Source organism: Heptranchias perlo, chromosome 40 (genome assembly GCF_035084215.1).
Source record: "Heptranchias perlo isolate sHepPer1 chromosome 40, sHepPer1.hap1, whole genome shotgun sequence".
NCBI classification, from domain to species: domain Eukaryota; kingdom Metazoa; phylum Chordata; class Chondrichthyes; order Hexanchiformes; family Hexanchidae; genus Heptranchias; species Heptranchias perlo.
In genome coordinates, this window is record NC_090364.1 from 3,428,427 (window position 1) to 3,446,941 (window position 18,515).

At 46.8% G+C, this 18,515-nt stretch overlaps 1 protein-coding gene across 4 annotated transcripts; it reads left to right on the plus strand.

Annotated features, from left to right (window-relative positions):
* The first annotated feature begins 527 nt into the window (after window positions 1-527).
* LOC137305498 (lysoplasmalogenase TMEM86A-like) lies at window positions 528-16,907 on the plus strand. 4 transcript variants are annotated; one of them, XM_067974348.1, is made up of 4 exons: window positions 528-687; window positions 1,117-1,222; window positions 8,601-8,865; window positions 16,363-16,907. In XM_067974348.1, the coding sequence occupies exons 2-4, from the start codon at window positions 1,211-1,213 to the stop codon at window positions 16,788-16,790; spliced, it is 705 nt and encodes a 234-aa protein (XP_067830449.1). In that variant the 5' UTR covers window positions 528-687; window positions 1,117-1,210; the 3' UTR covers window positions 16,791-16,907. The 4 variants fall into 4 exon arrangements, with proteins under 4 accessions (XP_067830449.1, XP_067830448.1, XP_067830447.1 ...); XM_067974347.1 differs by lacking the exon at window positions 1,117-1,222 and having other exon boundaries at window positions 530-687; XM_067974346.1 differs by lacking the exons at window positions 528-687; window positions 1,117-1,222 and adding an exon at window positions 3,304-3,386.
* Window positions 16,908-18,515: the final 1,608 nt, after the last annotated feature.

Genomic DNA, 18,515 nt, shown 5'->3' on the forward strand with positions numbered 1-18,515 from the left:
GCGGCAGGCTATTTGACCGCGTGGACCTGATCCCGTCCTCGCTAAATAACAACAGCAACTTGTATTTGTGTAGCACCTTTAACATAATAATAAAAAACACACCATTTTGTTTTATGCCCCGATGGCTTTTTCCCGGGGTTTTGCTCGTAGCAGTGTCCTGGACATTAATCTTTAATTCCTGGAGACTCCTGGTTGAAAATGGCCCCTGGAATTCCTCCTCTTCCTTTTTTCTGTTCCTTTAATACCTTTTCCCTTCCTCTCCCTATCCTCCCTTAATCTTCCTCCCTCCTCCCTCTATCCTCCCTTAATCCTTTCCCCTCCCTTAACCCCCTCCTACCTCCTCCCTCCCCTCCCCTGCCCCTGTTCTGCTGTTCCCCTTTGGTCCCTCATTCCCCTTTAACTCTATGTCAGCTCATGAACGGCCTGGTTTCCTGTGGCAGTGCTTGTATTGTCTCCTGCGACCTGGGAGAGTGCAGCTCTGTGTTCAGTAACTCATTAACTCACGGCCTCTGCTATAAATCAGCATCGCAGCCTCCAACCTAAGTCCCTCCCAGAGCAGCTGTGGTCACTGAAAGGGGAGGGCCTCACATGAGCAGAGCAGGAAGAGTCAAAGCAAGGTTAGAACAGGCAGAAGCAGAAGGAGGTATCTGCTGAGCGATGAGACCAGTGGTGTCAGTTTGTACTGTGGTAAGTAAATTACAATAACACGCGTGCTCTGGGTTTTAATGGGAGGCCCTGAGCTGATATTCGACCAGGAGAAACTTCAGCTGTGGGGAAACTATCAGACGGTGCTGCACCTGACTCCAGCTCACACCTGTCGCTCAGGACTGCCTGTCACTGGGACTGACACCTGTCACTCAGACCCACCTCGCACTGCGACTGATACCTGTCACTCAGACCCGACTATCACTGGGACTGACCCTCTCTGTCATGTGCTGTGCCTTGACCTGCCCTCACCCTGAACTTTGGGGATAAGACACTCTAACCCTCTCTGCTGGTTGTTCAGTGCACCCCCCTGGTAATGAAGTGGGGACAGTCATGATGTCAGGGCACTGGCCCTTGTACAAGGAACAGCAGGTGTTTGAGTTCACTGTATTGTCTGAACTCACCCAACAGAATGAAGACAGGTGCAGATGTCAGCTCGGAGCTCTGCAGGGATGCCCCCATCGTGTAATGGCCCAACACACAAAATCAGGATCATACATTGATAATGGCCACTTGTGTAAGTGTCTGGAACCTGGCGAACTGTATCCAGGAGAGGAGTCAGTATCAATAGGAGAGGGGGAATGGAAATTGGAGAGAAAAAAAATCTATATCCACTTGATCTAAATATTCACTGAAATGAGGTTGTGGAGTGGGGGAGAGGGGCCGTTCATCTCATGAAATGTAATGAGCTACTTTGCAACTCTATGGTAACCAGTACAGCTCGTAGTTTCTCAACGCACGATCAAGGAACAGCTACAAGTTCGAACACAACTTAACACTCGGGGGAAGCAGATAAGTAACGATCGTGAACAAGTGCAGGATGCTGGGGCTTCAGGAATGTCACAAAAACCTAGCACTATCGGGAATATGGTGTCCTGCCCGTGATCTGTGGCTCTATCTCACTGTCTCTCTCTGTCTCTCTCTCAGTCTGACTCTGTCTCTCTCTCTCAGTCTGTTTCTGTCTCTCTCTCTCTGCCTGTCTCTCTCTCACTCTACCTCTGTCTCTCTCTCTCACTCTGAATCTGTCTCTCTCTTTCTCTTTCTTACTCTGACTCTGTCTGCCTCTCTCTCATTCTGTCTCTGTCTCTCTCTCAGTCTGACTCTGTCTCTCTCTCTCTCTGTCTTCCTCTCTCTCACTCTTTCTCTGTCTCTTACTCTAACTCTGTCTGCCTTTCTCCCTGTCTCGCTCTCACTGACTCTGTCCCTCTCTCTATCTCCCTGTCTGCCTCAATCTCTCTGTCTCGCTCTCACTGACTCTGTCTCTCTCTCTCTCTCCCTGTCTGCCTCTCTCACTCTGTCTCGCTCTCAATCTGACTCTGTCTCTCTCTCCCCCTGTCTGCCTCTCTCATTCTGTCTCGCTCCCAATCTGACTCTGTCTCTCTCTCCCCCTGTCTGTCTCTCTCTTACTCTGACTCTGTCTGTCTCTCTCTCACTCTGTCTCTCTGTTTCTCTCTCACCCTGACTCTGTCTCTCTCTCTCTCTCTCTCTCTGTCTCGCTCTCACTCTGACTCTGTCTCCCTCTCTCATTCTCTGTCTCTGTCTGCCTTTCACTCTGTTTCTGTCTGTCTCTCTCACTGTCTCTATCTGCTTTTCTCTCTTTGTCTGTCTGCCTCTCTCTTTCTATTTGTCAGTCTGATTTCTCTTTCTCTCTCTCTCTGCCTTTATTCCTGTCTCTTGTCTTTCTTTGTCTCTCTCTCTCTTGCTTTCCCTTTGCTATCTCTGCCTTTGTTCCTGTCTGTTTCTCAGTGTCTCTTGTCTCTCTTTGTCTCTCTCACTCTTCTGACACCTGTTGCTGTTTCTCTTTTTTTCTCATTCTCACCATCTCTCTCTGCCTTTCTTCCCTTCCTCTTACAATCTACAGGCTTTAAACTCAAGCCTGGTTGTTACCTCACCATTATTTCTTGATTTATATTGTATCTTTCTCCTGCTCTTTCGCACCTTAGTGGTGCCTGCACTTTGGGGCTTGTCTCTTCTCCCAGGTTTCTCCATTTAAGACACCTTCGACCCAAATCCTTTCCAAGTCCTGCTGCATTAGTTGAGACAGCTCTTTGCTGGATTCTCGACCTGGTATCCAGTGTGTTGAGCACCAGACTGCCTCACTCTACGCCCTAGGGGTTGCCAACTCTGGTTGGATGTATTCCTGGAGGTTTCATCGTGTGACGTCTCGCCTCCCACTGCCCCTCCCCCACACTCCTGCCATTGGTCGCCCAGCACTTTCATCCTCATGGCACACCGCCTCCCACGCCAAATTGGAAAGCGAACAGACTCTTCATGACTCGATTGGATGATTGTTGTTTGTCAAACAGCTTTCTTGCCCAACTCCTACATTTCCATCACCGATAAACGAAGAAAATTTTTTAAAATACTCTTTTTTTTTATGCCCCTGGGGTTTTTGCTCCAATTCCTGGAGACTCCAGGGCAATCCTGGAGGGTTGGCAACCCGTATCCGGGCTTGAAGAAGCTGGAGCCCTAAAGTACATGGAGTGCCTGCTATAACCAGGCCGGCCACAGGGGGTCCCCGGTCACCAATTAATCAGAGCCAACAGTCTACATTTTCTATTATAATGTTGATCGGAAAATTCTAGGCCCACAGCCCAAATAAGAGGAGGAGGAGGGGAAGGATGAGACGGGAGAACATTACGAGGAAGAAAAGACTTGATAGATTTTCTTTAAAAAGAAAGGTGCAAGGTTTTTTTTTGATGTAAAAAGTGGACACTTTGGTCCAGTAGGGGAGACTCTCAATGTACCTAGGCTAACCCTTGGCCTGAGAGCACTGACATGCTGTTATTTGGTATATAATGGAGGTGCCATGTCAAGGTAATGTAGATGGAGCGATCGGGGTGGTCCTCGTACAAGGAACACAGAAAGTTAGCGTGCAGGTACAGCAAGCAATTAGGAAGGCAAACGGCATGTTGGCCTTTATTGCAAGGGGGTTGGAGTACAAGAGTAAGGAAGTCTTGCTACAATTGTACAGGGCTTTGGTGAATAGTTTTGGTCTTCTTATCTAAGGAAGGATATACTTGCCTTGGAGGCGGTGCAACGAAGGTTCACCAGATTCCTGGGATGAGAGGGTTGTCCTATGAGGAGAGATTAAGTAGAATGGGCCTATACTCTCTGGAGTCTAGAACAATGAGAGGGGATCTCATTGAAACGTATAAAATTCTGAGGGGGCTTCACAGGATAGATGTTGTGAGGTTGTATCCTCCTGGCTGGAGAGTCTAGAACTAGGGGGCATAGTCTCAGGATAAGGGGTCGGCCATTTAGGACCGAGATAAGGAGGAATTTCTTCACTCAGAGGGTGGTGAATCTTTGGAATTCTCTACCCCAGAGGGCTGTGGATGCTGAGTCGTTGAGTATATTCAAGGCTGAGATCGATAGATTTCTGGACTCCAGGGGAATCGAGGGATATAGGGATCGGGCAGGAAAGTGGAGTTGAGGTCGAAGATCAGCCATGATCTTAATGAATGGTGGAGCAGGCTCGAGGGGCTGAATGGCCTACTCCTGCTCCTATTTCTTATGACATAGCTGTACCTTGTATCTAACCCATTCAGTGCCTGATGCTGGCACTTGAGACTGGTTGAAAATGTTCCTTTCCCAGACCACTAATGAATTAATTGACAGAAATAGCTGCTCGCAAAAGCAAAAGGAAAAGGGCTGATGGCTTTAGTGAGTTGATCTGGGGAGCAGGAATGTTCCAGTTTTAATCCTACCGCGCTGAGGCAGATGAGAGAGAGGCAGACATACGTTGGGGCTCTTTTCTCTAGAAAGGAGAAGGCTGAGGGGTGACCTGATAGAGGTCCTTAAAATTATTAGAAAGGGTTCGATTGGGTAGACGTAGAGAAAATGTTTCCACTTGTGGGAGAGTCCAAAACTAGAGGTCATAAATATAAGATAGTCATTAATAAATCCAATAGGGAATTCAGGAGAAACTTCTTTACCCAGAGAGTGGTGAGAATGTGGAACTCACTATCACAAGGAGTAATTGAGGTGAATTGTGTAGATACATTTAAGGGGAAGCTCAATAAACACATGAGGGAAAGGAATAGAGGGATACGCTGATAGGGTGAGATGAAGTAGAGTGGGAGGAGGTTCGTGTGGAGCATAAACACCGGCATAGACCAGATGGGCCGAATGGCCTGTTTCAGCGCTGTACATTCTATGTAATTGGGGGGTAGTAGTTGGGTTTTCTACAAGTGGCCTCGATGGGCTAGGAAGGCCAGAGTTCTCGCTCTTGCTCATCATCCAGCGGCTCCAGGTGGAAAGCGCACTGAGCCCGTAACGTGGGTGGGAACAGGACTCTGGGGGGAGTTTGCTGGTCCCCTGTCGGCACTCGCTGAAGGACTGCCGCTTACTTAGAAAGAAAGAACTTGCATTTATATAGCGCCTTTCACGACCTCAGGACGTCCCAAAACTCTTTACAGCCAATGAAGCACTTTTTGAAGTGTAGTCACTGTTGTAATGTAGGAAACGCGGCAGCCAATTTACGCACAGCAAGATCCCACAAACAGCATTGTGATAAATGATCAGATAATCTGTTTTAGTGGTGTTGGTTGAGGGATAAATATTGGCCAGGACACCAGGGAGAACTCCCCTGCTCTTCTTCAAAATAATGGCCATGGGATCTTTTACGTCCACCTGAGAAAGCAAAAGGGGCCTCGGTTTAACGACTCATCTGAAAGACGGCACCTCCGACAGTGCAGCACCCTCTCATTAACGCACTGGGAGTGTGGGCCTGGATTATGGGCTCAAGTCCCTGGAGTGGGGCTCGAACCCACGACCTCCTGACTCAGAGGCGAGGGTGCGACCCACTGACACCTTAGGCAAGGTATCGGGATGGCAGATGGCTCCCGGAGAACCGTAGCCCGGCAACGAGTCAAAACTGGAAAGAGAGACATCCTAAAAAAAAAGAGAGAGAGATAAGAGGAAGGACGGAATGGGTGGGACTCCATTGGATTTTGACCCCTTCTTGTCGGTTGGTAAATGGTTGCAGAATCATTCTGCTATTAGTTGCAATCTACGGGTCAGCACCTAACCACAGTCTGAGGTGCCTCGTTTATCAACGAGTGCAAGATAGCTGAGGAGAAAGTCCGCAAGGGCACCCAGCACTGGCAGACACACAACAGTCTCCCAGGACGACCTCCGACAGAGAACAGGGAGAGAGAAAGAGAGAGAAGAAGGGAACAGAGAAAAATGGATATTATGGATCACGACTTCAGGAGAAGGGGGAAGGTGTTTGCGATGGTAAGGAGTACGCATCTAATAAGGAAGTGATTTGAAACCTTAGCTGTAGTGTCTTCAGCTGAGGTAGAGAGAGAGTATCCCGATGTCTGATCCTAACTGGAAAGCAGTGCCTCGTATTCCTAGTTCTCTGTGCGGGATGAAAACCGAAACGGTCCGCCTGTTGGCCGAGGAAAGGGAATTTAATCGCCCCTCCCCCTCGCCCAGCTCGTGCCCCGTTTGTGCGACGAGCCCGTCGTCTAATAAACCCAGCTGGACTGGGGCTCAGTGTCGTTCACCCAGGCCGTGATCGCACAGGGTTCTACTGCACTCGGTGTCACTCACCTCAGTGGCACTGCAGCCCAGCGAACTCAAGGCCACATCTGGCCACACTCCAGCACTAGCCACTTTACACAGATACAGGCTCACTGGTAGACACTCAAATATTCGGACACCCGGATAGCTTCAGTCCCCTGTCGGCACTGTTGCATACACGTCCTCCTCCCCGTACCCTCGCCCTGTGGGTTTCGAGAATCATCGCCCCGTTCCCTACACTCACTCAATCTTCTCCAAGATCTCAAAACCGTGTCCTTGAGTTTCGAAGATTGAGGGGTGATCTGATCGAGGTGTTTAAAATGTTAAAAGGATTCGATAGGGTAGATGGAGAGAAACAAGTACGAGGGGGGCATAATCTTAAAATTAGAGCCAGGCCGTTCAGGTTGATGTCAGGAAGCACTTCTTCACACAAAAGGGGAGTGGAAATCTGGAACTCTCTCCCCCCCAAAAAGGTTATGGAGGCCAGGGATCAATTGGAGCTTTTAATCCTGAGATTGATAGATTTTTGTTGGGTGAGGGTATCGAGGGATATGGAGCAAAGGCGGGGAAAGGGAAGTTGAGGTGCAGATCAGCCATGATTTAATTGAATGGTGAACAGGCTCGAGGGGCTGAATGGCCTCCTCCTGTTCCTGCGTGGAACTGCTCACCTCCCTCAGTCTTCCTTTCCTCCTACAATCCACAGGCCTTTAAAGCCCAGGTACGAACCCCTCCAACCCCACTTTTCGATTTACCTTGTCTTCTCTCCTGCAATTTTCAGTCGTGATGCGCTGTTGGTTTGGCTTTTTGGTCTGGATTCTCCATTAAAACAAAAAGAAATGAATTGAGCTCAACTTTTGAAATGAATCTAACTGCACGGCCGGGGAGACTGCTCGGCCGGGGAGACTGCTCGGCCGGGGAGACTGCACGGCCGGGGAGACTGCATGGTTGTGAAGCTGTGGTTAGCAGAGGTCATTTAGCCTAACAAGAGACACTAAACAGGTTCTAGTCTGACAAGAATTTTGAAGTACAAACCCAAAATAGTTGAATGTAAGTCAGAGCAAGTCGTGATCAAACTCTGGTCAGACTGTGCCTTGAGCACTGTGTCCAATTCTGGTCACTGAGGCACAAAGACATTCTTCCACTGGAGAAAGTGCAGAGAGGAGCCACAGGGCTGATCCCCAGTGTCAGTGGTCTGAGATATCAGGAAAGATTGAGAGATTATGGGCTACCCAGCCTGGAAAGGAGGCGCCTGAGAGGGACATAAGACTGTAAAGAGAATGGAAAAGGTAAATCGGAAAATTACTTTACGTTAAATAGTGAGAGTAGGACAATGGGACATGTGCTCAAAGTGATAAAAGATAAATTTAAGACTGATATCAGGACGTTCTTCTTCACACAGAGAGTGACCAACACTTGGAGTCAACACCAGGCAAAGTAGGAGAGGTGAAAAGCTGAGAATCATTTTATTAAATTCAGCAATAGGGAGGAGTGTGGGGCTGTTCTGGGTGGATGGACTAAGATGGGCCAAATGGCCTTCCTCATTTGGAAAGATCTTGTGATTAAACAAAATTAACTGAAAGACTTGCATTTATATGGAACCTTTCACATCCTCAGGATGTCCCAAAGTGCTTTACAGCCATTGAATTGTTGGAGTGAGGCTCACTGTTTCTAGACACTGTCCAATGAACCGTGCAGACCAACAATTGCCAGCCCTGAGCCCCAGTCCGCGCTCAGTTCGCTGCTCTGAGCTGGAGTGGGATTTCGGATCTTCCAACTGTCCTCAGCGCTCTTGGTCTGGTGAAAAAAGACATAAGGCAGGTCTCCAGTCCCTGTTCCTGGTTACTTCCCAGTGACTCCTGCCGGAAAGTGCCCTCGTGTGTTTGTGTGTGTGCTTGCGTGGGTGTGTGCTTGCGTGGGTGTGTGCATGCATATGTGTGCATGCATATGTGTGTGTATGTTTAGGTGTGTGTAGGTGTGAGTGTGTATAGGTGTGTGTGTGTAGGTGTGTATGTGTAGGTATGTATAGGTGTGTGTAAGTGTGTGTGTAGGTGTGTATAGGTGTGTGTGTGTTTGTGTATTAACATGGTGAGGAAAGAATCAGGTTTGGCTGTAACCCGCCATCATTGGCTCCCAAATGACAAAGGGGCACTTGACTGAGATACTGGAGGGTAATTGTGAGGGCCGATGGATGCTTTTCCCAGCAAGAGTCAGCACCGCCAGGGGAAATGGGGGGAAAAGAAGCAAATTGGAAACAAAATGAAGTGCTGCCTAGTTCAGGTGCCGAACGCCCTGCATTAACAGCACCGGAGACAGAAAGTCCCTTTGACTCACGCTTGTCTTTTTTCTCCCCTCTCATCTCACAGATAAAGAGCATTGGTCCAAAGCTGATTCCCTTCCTGAAAACCTTCTGCATCTACTTTGTGTTGTGGCTGCCCCCATCCAACCCTTCCTGGTTCAGCGCTTTTATTAAATGTTTGCCCGTTCTGTGCCTGGGCTTCTTTGTCCTGGCACATGGCATCAGTCTGGGGGTCCTCCGGCCTTACTCGCAGAAAATCCTCCCGGGCCTCCTGTTCTCTGCCCTCGGCGATGTCTTTCTCACTTGGGGGGATCAAGGATTCTTCGTCCACGGTAAGGCTCCGATATTTTACGTTTCATAAGCTCGCACTTCCGTTGTATGGTTGGAGAAGGAAGAGGAAGGGGCTTCGGAGAAGGGGGGAAGAGAGAGCTATTGATCCTCTAGTCCTTCCTGGAGATCTTTAGAGTCACAAAGCAATCCCGGGGCTTGTCATGAAAAATATCAGAACATAGGAACAGGAGGAGACCATTCAGCCCCTCGAGCCTGTTCCACCATTTAATTAGATCATGGCTGATTTGTATCTTAACACCATTTACTAAAATGAGGGACTTTCGTTACGTGGATAGACTGGAGAGGCTGGGGTTGTTCTCCTTGGAGCAGAGAAGATTGAGAGGAGATTTGATCGAGGTATTTAAAATCATGAAGGGTCCAGACAGAGTAGATAGAGAGAGACTGGTCCCATTGGCAGAAGGGTCAAGAACCAGCGGACATAGATTTAAGGTGTTTGGCAAAAGAACCAAAGGTGACATGAGGAAAAATGTTTTTATGCAGTGAGTGGTCATGATCTGGAATGCACTGCAAGGGCAGGTGGTGGAGGGAGATTCATTCATGGCTTTCAAAACGGAACTGGATAAGTACTTGAAAGGAAAAAATTTGCAGGGCTATGGGGATAGGGTGGGGGAGTGGGACTAGGTGGATTGCTCTTGCACAGAGCCGGCACGGACTCGATGGGCCAAATGGCCTCCTTCCATGCTGTAACCATTCTATGACTCTATGATTTACCCACCTTGGTTCCATAACCCTTAATACCCTTTGCCTAACAAAAATCCATCAATCTCAGTTTTAAATTTTTCAATTGACCCCCAGCCTCAACAGCTTTTGGGGGAGAGAGTTCCAGATTTCCACTCCCCTTTGTGTGAACATCACCCCTGAACAGCCTCGCTCTAATTTTAAGGTTATGTCCCCTTGTTCTGGACTCCCCCACCAGAGGAAATAGTTTCTCTCTATCCACCCTATCAACTCCTTTAAACATCTTAAACACCTCGATTAGATCACCCCTTAATCTTCTATACTCGAGGGAACACAAGATTAGTCTCCGCAACCTGTCCTCATAATTCAACCCTTTTAGCCCCGGTATCATTCTGGTGAATCTGCGCTGCACTCCCTCCAAGGCCAATATATCCTTCCTGAGGTGCGGTGCCCAGAACCGATGGGGTGTAACCAGAGCTCTGTACAGCCGCAACATAACTTCCTCCCCTTTGTATTCCAGCCTCCCTTGAGATAAAGACCAACATAACAAGGGAAAGAACTATTTCAAGAGGTGAAACTCTTCCTGTTCAAAAAGTCTGCGCGGGGACACAAAGCAGGAAGTCGCCTTTTGTACCCGTGTTGAATATTTTGCCGTAACTATCAACAAGAGGAGTTTCACCCCACTCAAGATGGCGACTGATTTTCACATATGGGGGGGCAACCATGGATCTGGATTTAAGCAGTTTGGTCCGATGGGACCAGGTCAAATTGAGCGATATTATGATGGATAAAAGGAACATTTAAGATAAGTTAGTTAGACTAAAGGAAGATAAGGTGCCACTGCCCAGTGGGATCATCCCAGGATCCTGAGGGAAGATAAGAGAGAAAAAAGAAAGAAAAAACTTGCATTTATATAGCGCCTTTCACGACCTCAGGATGTCCCAAAGAGCTTTACAGCCAATGAAGCACTTTTTTGAAGTGTAGTCACTGTTGTGATGTAGGAAATGCAGCAGCCAATTTGCGCACAGCAAGATCCCACAAACAGTAATGTGACAATGACCAGATAATCTGTTTAGTGATGTTGGTTGAGGGATAAATATTGGCCAGGACACAGGGGGGATCCCCCCTGCTCTTCTTCCAATAGTGCCATGGGATCTTTTACGTCCAACTGAGAGGGCAGACGGGACCTCGATTCAATGTCTCATTTGAGAGACGGCACCTCCGACAGTGCAGCACTCCCTCAGTGCTACACTGGGAGTGCCGGCTTAGATTATGGGCTCAAATCTCTGGAGTGGGGGAAGAGAGTGAGCGAAGAAATTGCAGAGGTCCTAGAAATTATATTTCAGTGCTGCATTGAGTGTGGAAGTCTGCCAAACGACTCGAGAATGGCCATTATGGTACCCAAAAGGAAACAGAGCAGGTGATATCAAAATAGGAGGTTGTAGTTAATTCTTTAAAGGACCAAATGGAATCTGCAAATGGATATTGATAAGATGAGGCAAAAAATGGAAGATGGAATTAATTCTCAGTAAGTGTGAGGTGATGCAGCTGGTAAAACCAATATCATCAGTAATTATACTGTGAATAGGGGAAAGTTGGGTGTTGTGGGGGGGATAGGGATTTGGGGGACAGGTTCACAGGACACTAAAGGCAGCGAGAAAAAGCGAAAGGAATTCTAGCTTTTATCACAAGAGGCATAGAATATAAAAACCAAAAGGTAATGAGCCTGTGTAAAACCTTAATAAGGCCTCAGTTAGAGCACTGTGTGCAGTATTGGGCTCCACACTACAGGAAGGATATTGAGGCTACAGAGAGGGTACAAGACAGATTCACTGGGATGCTGCCTGGTCTGAGGAAACACAAATACAAAGACTTGGAAAATTGGAGCTTCTTTTAGAACGCTGATTACGTAACGATACGATACAAGTGTTTAAAATGACTCTTTCCAGTAGGCACGGGGTCAAGAAGGAGGGGGCATTGATACAAGATTAAGTGTAGGAGATTTAGAACAGAGGGCAGGAGAAACCTCTTCGCACAGAGGGTTGTGTGGCTGTGGGATTCACTTTCAGGGTTAGTGGATGAGGCAGAAACTATGTCAACATTGAAGATTGGATTGGATCGAGGGATGAAGGGATGTGGGAACTGGGCAGGTAAACGTGATTGGGACTATTCGCTCGTGTGGGGAGTAAATGCCGACACGGACTGGCTGAGCCGAATGGCCTGTTTCGGTGTGTGTGTTTCGATATATTTTTATAAGTTCGGAGCTGGCCCTGTGCCATTGAATAGAAAGTCTTTACGTTGTCGCAGCTGTGTTTAATGGCCACGCACAGAGCACCATCCAACAGGGATCATTGGACGGTTGTCAGGAGCAGGCGTCCTGGCTGATTTTTCTCTCCACAGTCCAGGGCTGCCCCCTGGCTTAGACTGCTTGACGGAGCACAGACCGAGCCAGGGAGCACCCTGGCCTGTGTGGCTCAGTACCACGCCAAGTGGTACATTTGCAACAACTTGCATTTATATAGCGCCTTTAACATAGTAACAAGGTGCTTCTCAGGAGCGATTATCAAACAAAAATTGACTCCGAGCCACATAAAGAGATATTAGGACAGGTGACCAAAAGCTTGATCAAAGAGGTAGGTTTTAAGGAGTGACTGAAAGGAGGAGAGAGAGGTGGAGATGTTTAGGGGGCAAATTCCAGAGCTTAGGGCGTAGACGGCCGCCAATGGTGGAGCAATGAAAATCGGGAATGCGCAAGAGGCCAGAATTGGAGGGGGGCAGAGATCTCGGAGGGTTGTAGGGCTGGAGGAGGTCACAGAGATAGGGAGGGGCGAGGGCCCTGGAGGGATTTGAACACGAGGGTGAGAATTTTAAACTGCAGGTGGTGAGGCATCAGGGGAGGAGAGTTGTCCTTTGATTTGAACATTCCAACTTGTCCAGAGCTCCGACCTGTGATTTGGATCCTGCACACTATCACTGTGCCATCGCCCGTTATCTCAATGCACTTTGATCCTTTGCTACCTCGCTGCCAACTCTAGAGACCAGACTTTGGATCACTGACTTAAAGTGACTCACCCTCCGCCAGGTGGCCCTGAATCCACGTTCCAGCGAGACACAGAGTTTAAGATGTGACACTCTCAGGGCTACAAGGCGTCCGTGTTTTGTTCCCCTGTTTGCTGTGTTTTGCTCAGTGTGTAATGCTGTGTTTCTGAGCTGTTTTAGTGCAGAGTAAAGTGTAGAGAGCAAATCGCTCCCCTGAGTTCGCTATAAGGATATCCCCTCCTCAAAATAACAATAACTTGCATTTATATAGCGCCTTTAACGTAGTAAAACGTCCCAAGGTGCTTCACAGGAGTGATTATCAAACAAAATTATAACATTGAGGAGATATTAGGACAGGTGACCAAAAGCTCGGTCAAAGACGTAGGTTTTAAGGACCGTCTTAAAGGAGGAGAGAGGCGGAGAGGTTTAGGGAGGGAATTCCAGAGCTTAGGACCTAGGCAACTGAAGGCACGGCCGCCAATGGTGGAGCGATGAAAATTGGGGATGCGCAAGCGGCCAGAATTGGAGGAGGGCAGAGATCTCGGAGGGTTGTAGGGCTGGAGGAGGTTACAGAGATAGGGAGGGGCGGGGGCCATGGAGGGATTTGAACACAAGGATGAGAATTTTAAAACCCAGGTGTTGCGTCTCTGAAAATAACTTCACTTAAAAAATACGGGACTGTCCAGTTTAAAATTGACATTTTTAGAGGTATTTTTGAGGAGGGGCATTTTTGCAGTGGGAGCATTTTTGACTGTGGTTATTATTTCCAGTTATTCTTGCGTGCGATGATGTGAAGATTAAGTATTAACGATTAAAGTTTTCAGCCAATTCTCAATATCAAAAAAGCAGTGAAACGTGAGCACAATCTCACCCAATTCACTGGCCCTTACCCAGTTCCTCCGTCCAGCTCTGCACTCATTGAAAACTGGCAGCCTTAGCTTAGGGACAGATCTGCCCTTGCGTCTGTGTGAGAAAGGAGAGGCCAAACAGTACGGGAAAGTTTGTATTCCTTCGAAGCAGAATCAACGACTTGCTAAAGAATCTCTCCCTACGTCCATGACGGTGATGGTGAATCTCACTCAACAGCACCACCCTGTGGGTACCACGTATACCAGCACCCTGCCATTCATCTCAAACTGTGAAGCCCCCGTGACCAAATTGCCTATTGAAATTCACTGGCAGGGTGATGAGGCAAGTTTACATAGGCAGTCTCCATTATAAATGTGGGTTATAATGGAAATATAAAAATAAGGAAAGGGTATATGCCTCTAAATTGCATTAAGTCTACATGCTCTAGGGTCCAATTATAATCCCCACCCTCTGACTCCACTTTACCTGGATTACTTGACTCCCAGTGTACAATGCCAAGGGAGATTAACTAGTCGTCTACATAAAGGTTTTGAGGTACGTCCGTTGTGACAAAAACTAAACATTTAATTCATTTAGTCTGTGGAATTTGCTGCCCCAGGAAGCTGTGGAAGCTACATCATTAAATAAATTTAAAACAGAAATAGACAGTTTCCTAGAAGTAAAGGGAATTAGGGGTTACGGGGAGCGGGCAGGAAATTGGACATGAATTTAGATTTGAGGTTAGGATCAGATCAGCCATGATCTTATTGAATGGCGGAGCAGGCTCGAGGGGCTGATTGGCCTACTCCTGCTCCTATTTCTTATGTTCTTTTTGAACTGTAGGAATAAGAGTGTTGCCTATTCCTCCTTGTGGCCTTTTGTTTTAAGACTGAACTATTAAACTACCCGCAGATGTATTGCATTGCATTTCCGTGCGAGGTTAACATTTACCCCCTTATTCTTATGGATTCTGGAATAGGGTTGCCAAACCTCCAGGATTGTCCTGGAGTCTCCAGGAATTGAGGATTAATCTCCAGGACACTGGGAACAAAAACCCGGGGAGAAAAATCATAGTGACATTTAATAAGATTTTGTTTTTTTCATTTTCTTTGAACGCTTATGTTTATTAGTTATAAAAATATTGGAGATGGTGGTGGAGGGGGAAGTATGTTTGATTGACAGTCAAGCATCATCCAAAAGCAACAACCACCTGCATTTATATAGCGCCTTTAATGTAGTATAACATTCCAGGGAGCTTCACGGGGGCGTAATCAAATAAAATTTGACACAGAGCCACATCAGGAGATATTAGGACAGGTGAACAAAAGTTTGGTCAAAGAGGCAGGTTTTAAAGAGCGTCTTTAAAACAGAAATAGACAGTTTCCTAGAAGTAAAGGGAATTAGGGGTTACGGGGAGCGGGCAGGAAATTGGACATGAATTTAGATTTGAGGTTAGGATCAGATCAGCCATGACCTTATTGAATGGCGGAGCAGGCTCGAGGGGCCGATTGGCCTACTCCTGCTCCTATTTCTTATGTTCTTATGTTCAGTCGTGATGCACGAGAAGTTAAAATCCAGCTTCTTTCACAGATTCCATGCCCCACTATCGTGATACAATGTTTTGAGGGCTAATTATTCGTCTCTGGGAAGTTTGCTTGAGGGAGGAGCCAAGCTGCAAAGTTCAAACACAAATATGCTTTGTGATTTATTCAGATATGCCTCTGATTGGCAGCTCCTTTTGAAAGAAGCTGACAGTTATTTAAATTCACAACATCCCAATAACTGTTTCAAGTGTATTTATTAATCCTTGATGATTCAAATCAAAGAGATTGGTGCCATCGAGGACAGTCTGTCCGGGACTTGTGAAGAGAAAGTTCGATAACTCCTGGAGTTGATGGGAACGGGAACATACAAACACTGATTATAATCGGTTTAGCACAGAGTTGTGATCAATTTATTATTTTCCACTACACAAAGAGTTAGCAAAACTTAACGACTATTGCGAAAAAAATCTGCTCAGTTTCTTCTGTTTAGTCACTTGTTCGTTTACCGTTTAACAAAACCATTTAGCAGTCAAAGCCTAAAACAAGGCCAAATGTAGTCTCATTCTGCTGCTTCCAGAACAGATGGAGGATCCCACGGAGGCACAGGATAGAACTAAGAACAAAAACAGTCCAAGGAAAGGTTTTCTGGAAGTGAAATTAATCTCAGGCAGTAGCTCAAAACGGCGACAGCGAATCGGGAGCCCGTTTTACACCCCGCCCATTTTTTTTTCTATTCTCTTTTATTCTTATTTGTTCTCAGGATGTGGGCGTCGCTGGCAAGGCGGACATTTATTGGCTGTCCTTAGTTGCCCTGAGAAGGTGGTGGTGGGCCTTCTGTAGACATTTACACTTCAGGGGGCACTAAAAGTCAACCAGACAGTGTCAGACCGGGTGAGGACAGCAGGTCTCCTTCCCTGAAGGACGTCAGTGAACTAGTTGGGTCGTTACAACAATCTGACTGCTCCCTGGTCATTTAATTCTGGTGCCAGCCCGCAGACTGCCAGGTTGATTGAATTCAGTCTCACAATTTGCCAAGATGGGATTTGAACTCCTGACCTCTGAGTTGTTAGGCTGATATTAGAAGCAACACACCAGTGTTCCCTTTTTTTTAAAGAAAGAAAGAGAGAAAGAAAAGCAAGGAAGAATGAGAGAGAAAGAATGAAAGAGAGAAAGAAGACATACATTTATATAGCACCTTTCATGACCTCAGGACGTCCCAAAGCACTTTACAGCCAATGAAGTACCTTTGAGGTGTGATCTCTGTTGTAATGCAGGGAACGCTAGCTTGATGAGCACAATGTTTCTACAAGAAAGACGTCCAGAGGCTGTATTTTTGCACATTGACTAAATTGTACCTTTGCTTTCCAGGCATGTTGATGTTTGGAATCAGCCATGTTCTATACACCTGCGCCTTTGGGCTGCGCCCCTTGAAACTCTGGATAGCTCTCTTCCTGCTGCTGCTCGGGGCGATCTTCTACATGGGGGTCTACACCTACCTGGAGGGCCCCATGGTCTACGCCCTCGCGGGCTACGTCCTGGTGCTGGGGGTGATGAGCTGGCGGGCCATTGCGCGGGCATGCTGCTCCAGCTACGACTGGTCGTGGGGCCGGGGGTGCACTGCGACGGGAGCGGTGGTCTTCATAATCTCCGACCTCATCCTGGCCGTCGACAAGTTCTGCTTTGCCCTACCCCACGCGCGCGCCGTCATCATGTCGACCTACTACATCGCACAGATGCTCATCTCTCTGTCTGTTGTCGATCACAGCGAAAGAGATAGTCTCTGGAAAAGACATTAAGGGACCAAGAGCTGTCAGCAGCCAGTCAAAGGGTCTAACCACCAATCAAGAGCTCACTGCTGATACAGATGTTATGTGAACGAATGCGCGCTAATAGAAAGTTTAATATAAATTAAATCTGTGTGTGGACTCGTTCCTTTTTCTAATCTTCATGCCCCGTGTGTTGTTGTCTCTCGCTGTGGTTACTTAGCGAGGCAACCATTAACTCAAGGGATCAGGAGCTTGATATCGAACCACGGGGAGCTGCAATAAAATGAAGAGAGACCAGAAACTGCTGGATGTATAAAGAAGAAAGAAAGAGCTTGCATTTATATAGCGCCTTTCACAACCTCAGGACGTCCAAAAGCACTTTACGGCCAATCAAGTACTTTTGAAGTGTGGTCACTGTTGTAATGTAGGAAACGCGGCACAGCAAGATCCCACAAACAGCAATATGATAAATGACCTGTTTCAAAACCATAGAAAAAATATAGCACAGAAGGGGGCCATTCGGCCCATTGTGTCCCCGCCGGCTCGAAGGCATGACCTTCCCTGAACAAATCCATGCTGACTATCCCTGATTAAACCATGCCTTTCCAAGTGACAGTTTATCCTATCTCTCAGTATTGATTCTAATAGTTTGCCCACCACCGAGGTATGACTGACCGGCCTATAATTGTTCGGCCTTTCCCTCGTACCCTTTTTAAACAATGGCACTACGTTTGCAGTCTTCCAGTCCTCCGCTACCTCCCCTGTATCTAGTGAACAATTTTACAACACCAAGTTATAGTCCAGCAATTTTATTTTAAATTCACAAGCTTTCGGAGGCTTCCTCCTTCGTCAGGTGAACGATCGTTCACCTGACGAAGGAGGAAGCCTCCGAAAGCTTGTGAATTTAAAATAAAATTGCTGGACTATAACTTGGTGTTGTAAAATTGTTTACAATTGTCAACCCCAGTCCATCACCGGCATCTCCACATCATGTATCTAGTGAGGATTGGAAAATGATCCTCAGAGCATCCGCTATTTCCTCCCTGGCTTCCTTCAATAGCCTAGGAAACAATCCATCCGGCCCTGGTGACTTATCAACTTTCAAGGATTCCAGTCCCTCTGGTACTTCCTCTCTCATTATGTTTACCTTATCCAATATTTTTCACACCTCTCCTCTTCAACTACTACATCCGGATCATCCCTTTCCTTTGTGAATACAGAGACAAAATATTCATTTAAAACCCTACCCACATCCTCTGCTTCTACACACAAGTTACCCTTATCATCCCTGATAGGTCCCACCTTTTCCTTAGCTATCCTCTTGTTCTTAATGTACTGATAAAACATCTTTGGGTTTTCTTTAATCTTACTAACTAATATTTTTTCGTACCCTCTCTTTGCTTTCCTTATTTCCTTTTTTACGTCATCCCTGTACTTTCTATATTCCTCTAGGCTTTCTGCAGTATTTAGTTTTCTTTTTCTGCTTTATCTTGCCCCGTATACTTCTAGACAACCAGAGGGCTCTAAATTTGGCAGTGCCACCCTTTTTCTTTGAGGGGACATGTCTGCATTGTACCCGTAGAATTTCACTTTTTAGTGCCTCCTACTGGCTTGCCACTGATTTCTCCTCAAGTAGTTGTGTCCAGTCCACTTCTGCCAAATCACCTCTTAGTTCTGTAAAATTTGCCTTCCCCCAATTTAAAACGTTTACTCCTGATTTAACTCTGTCCTTTTCCATAATAATGCTAAAACTAA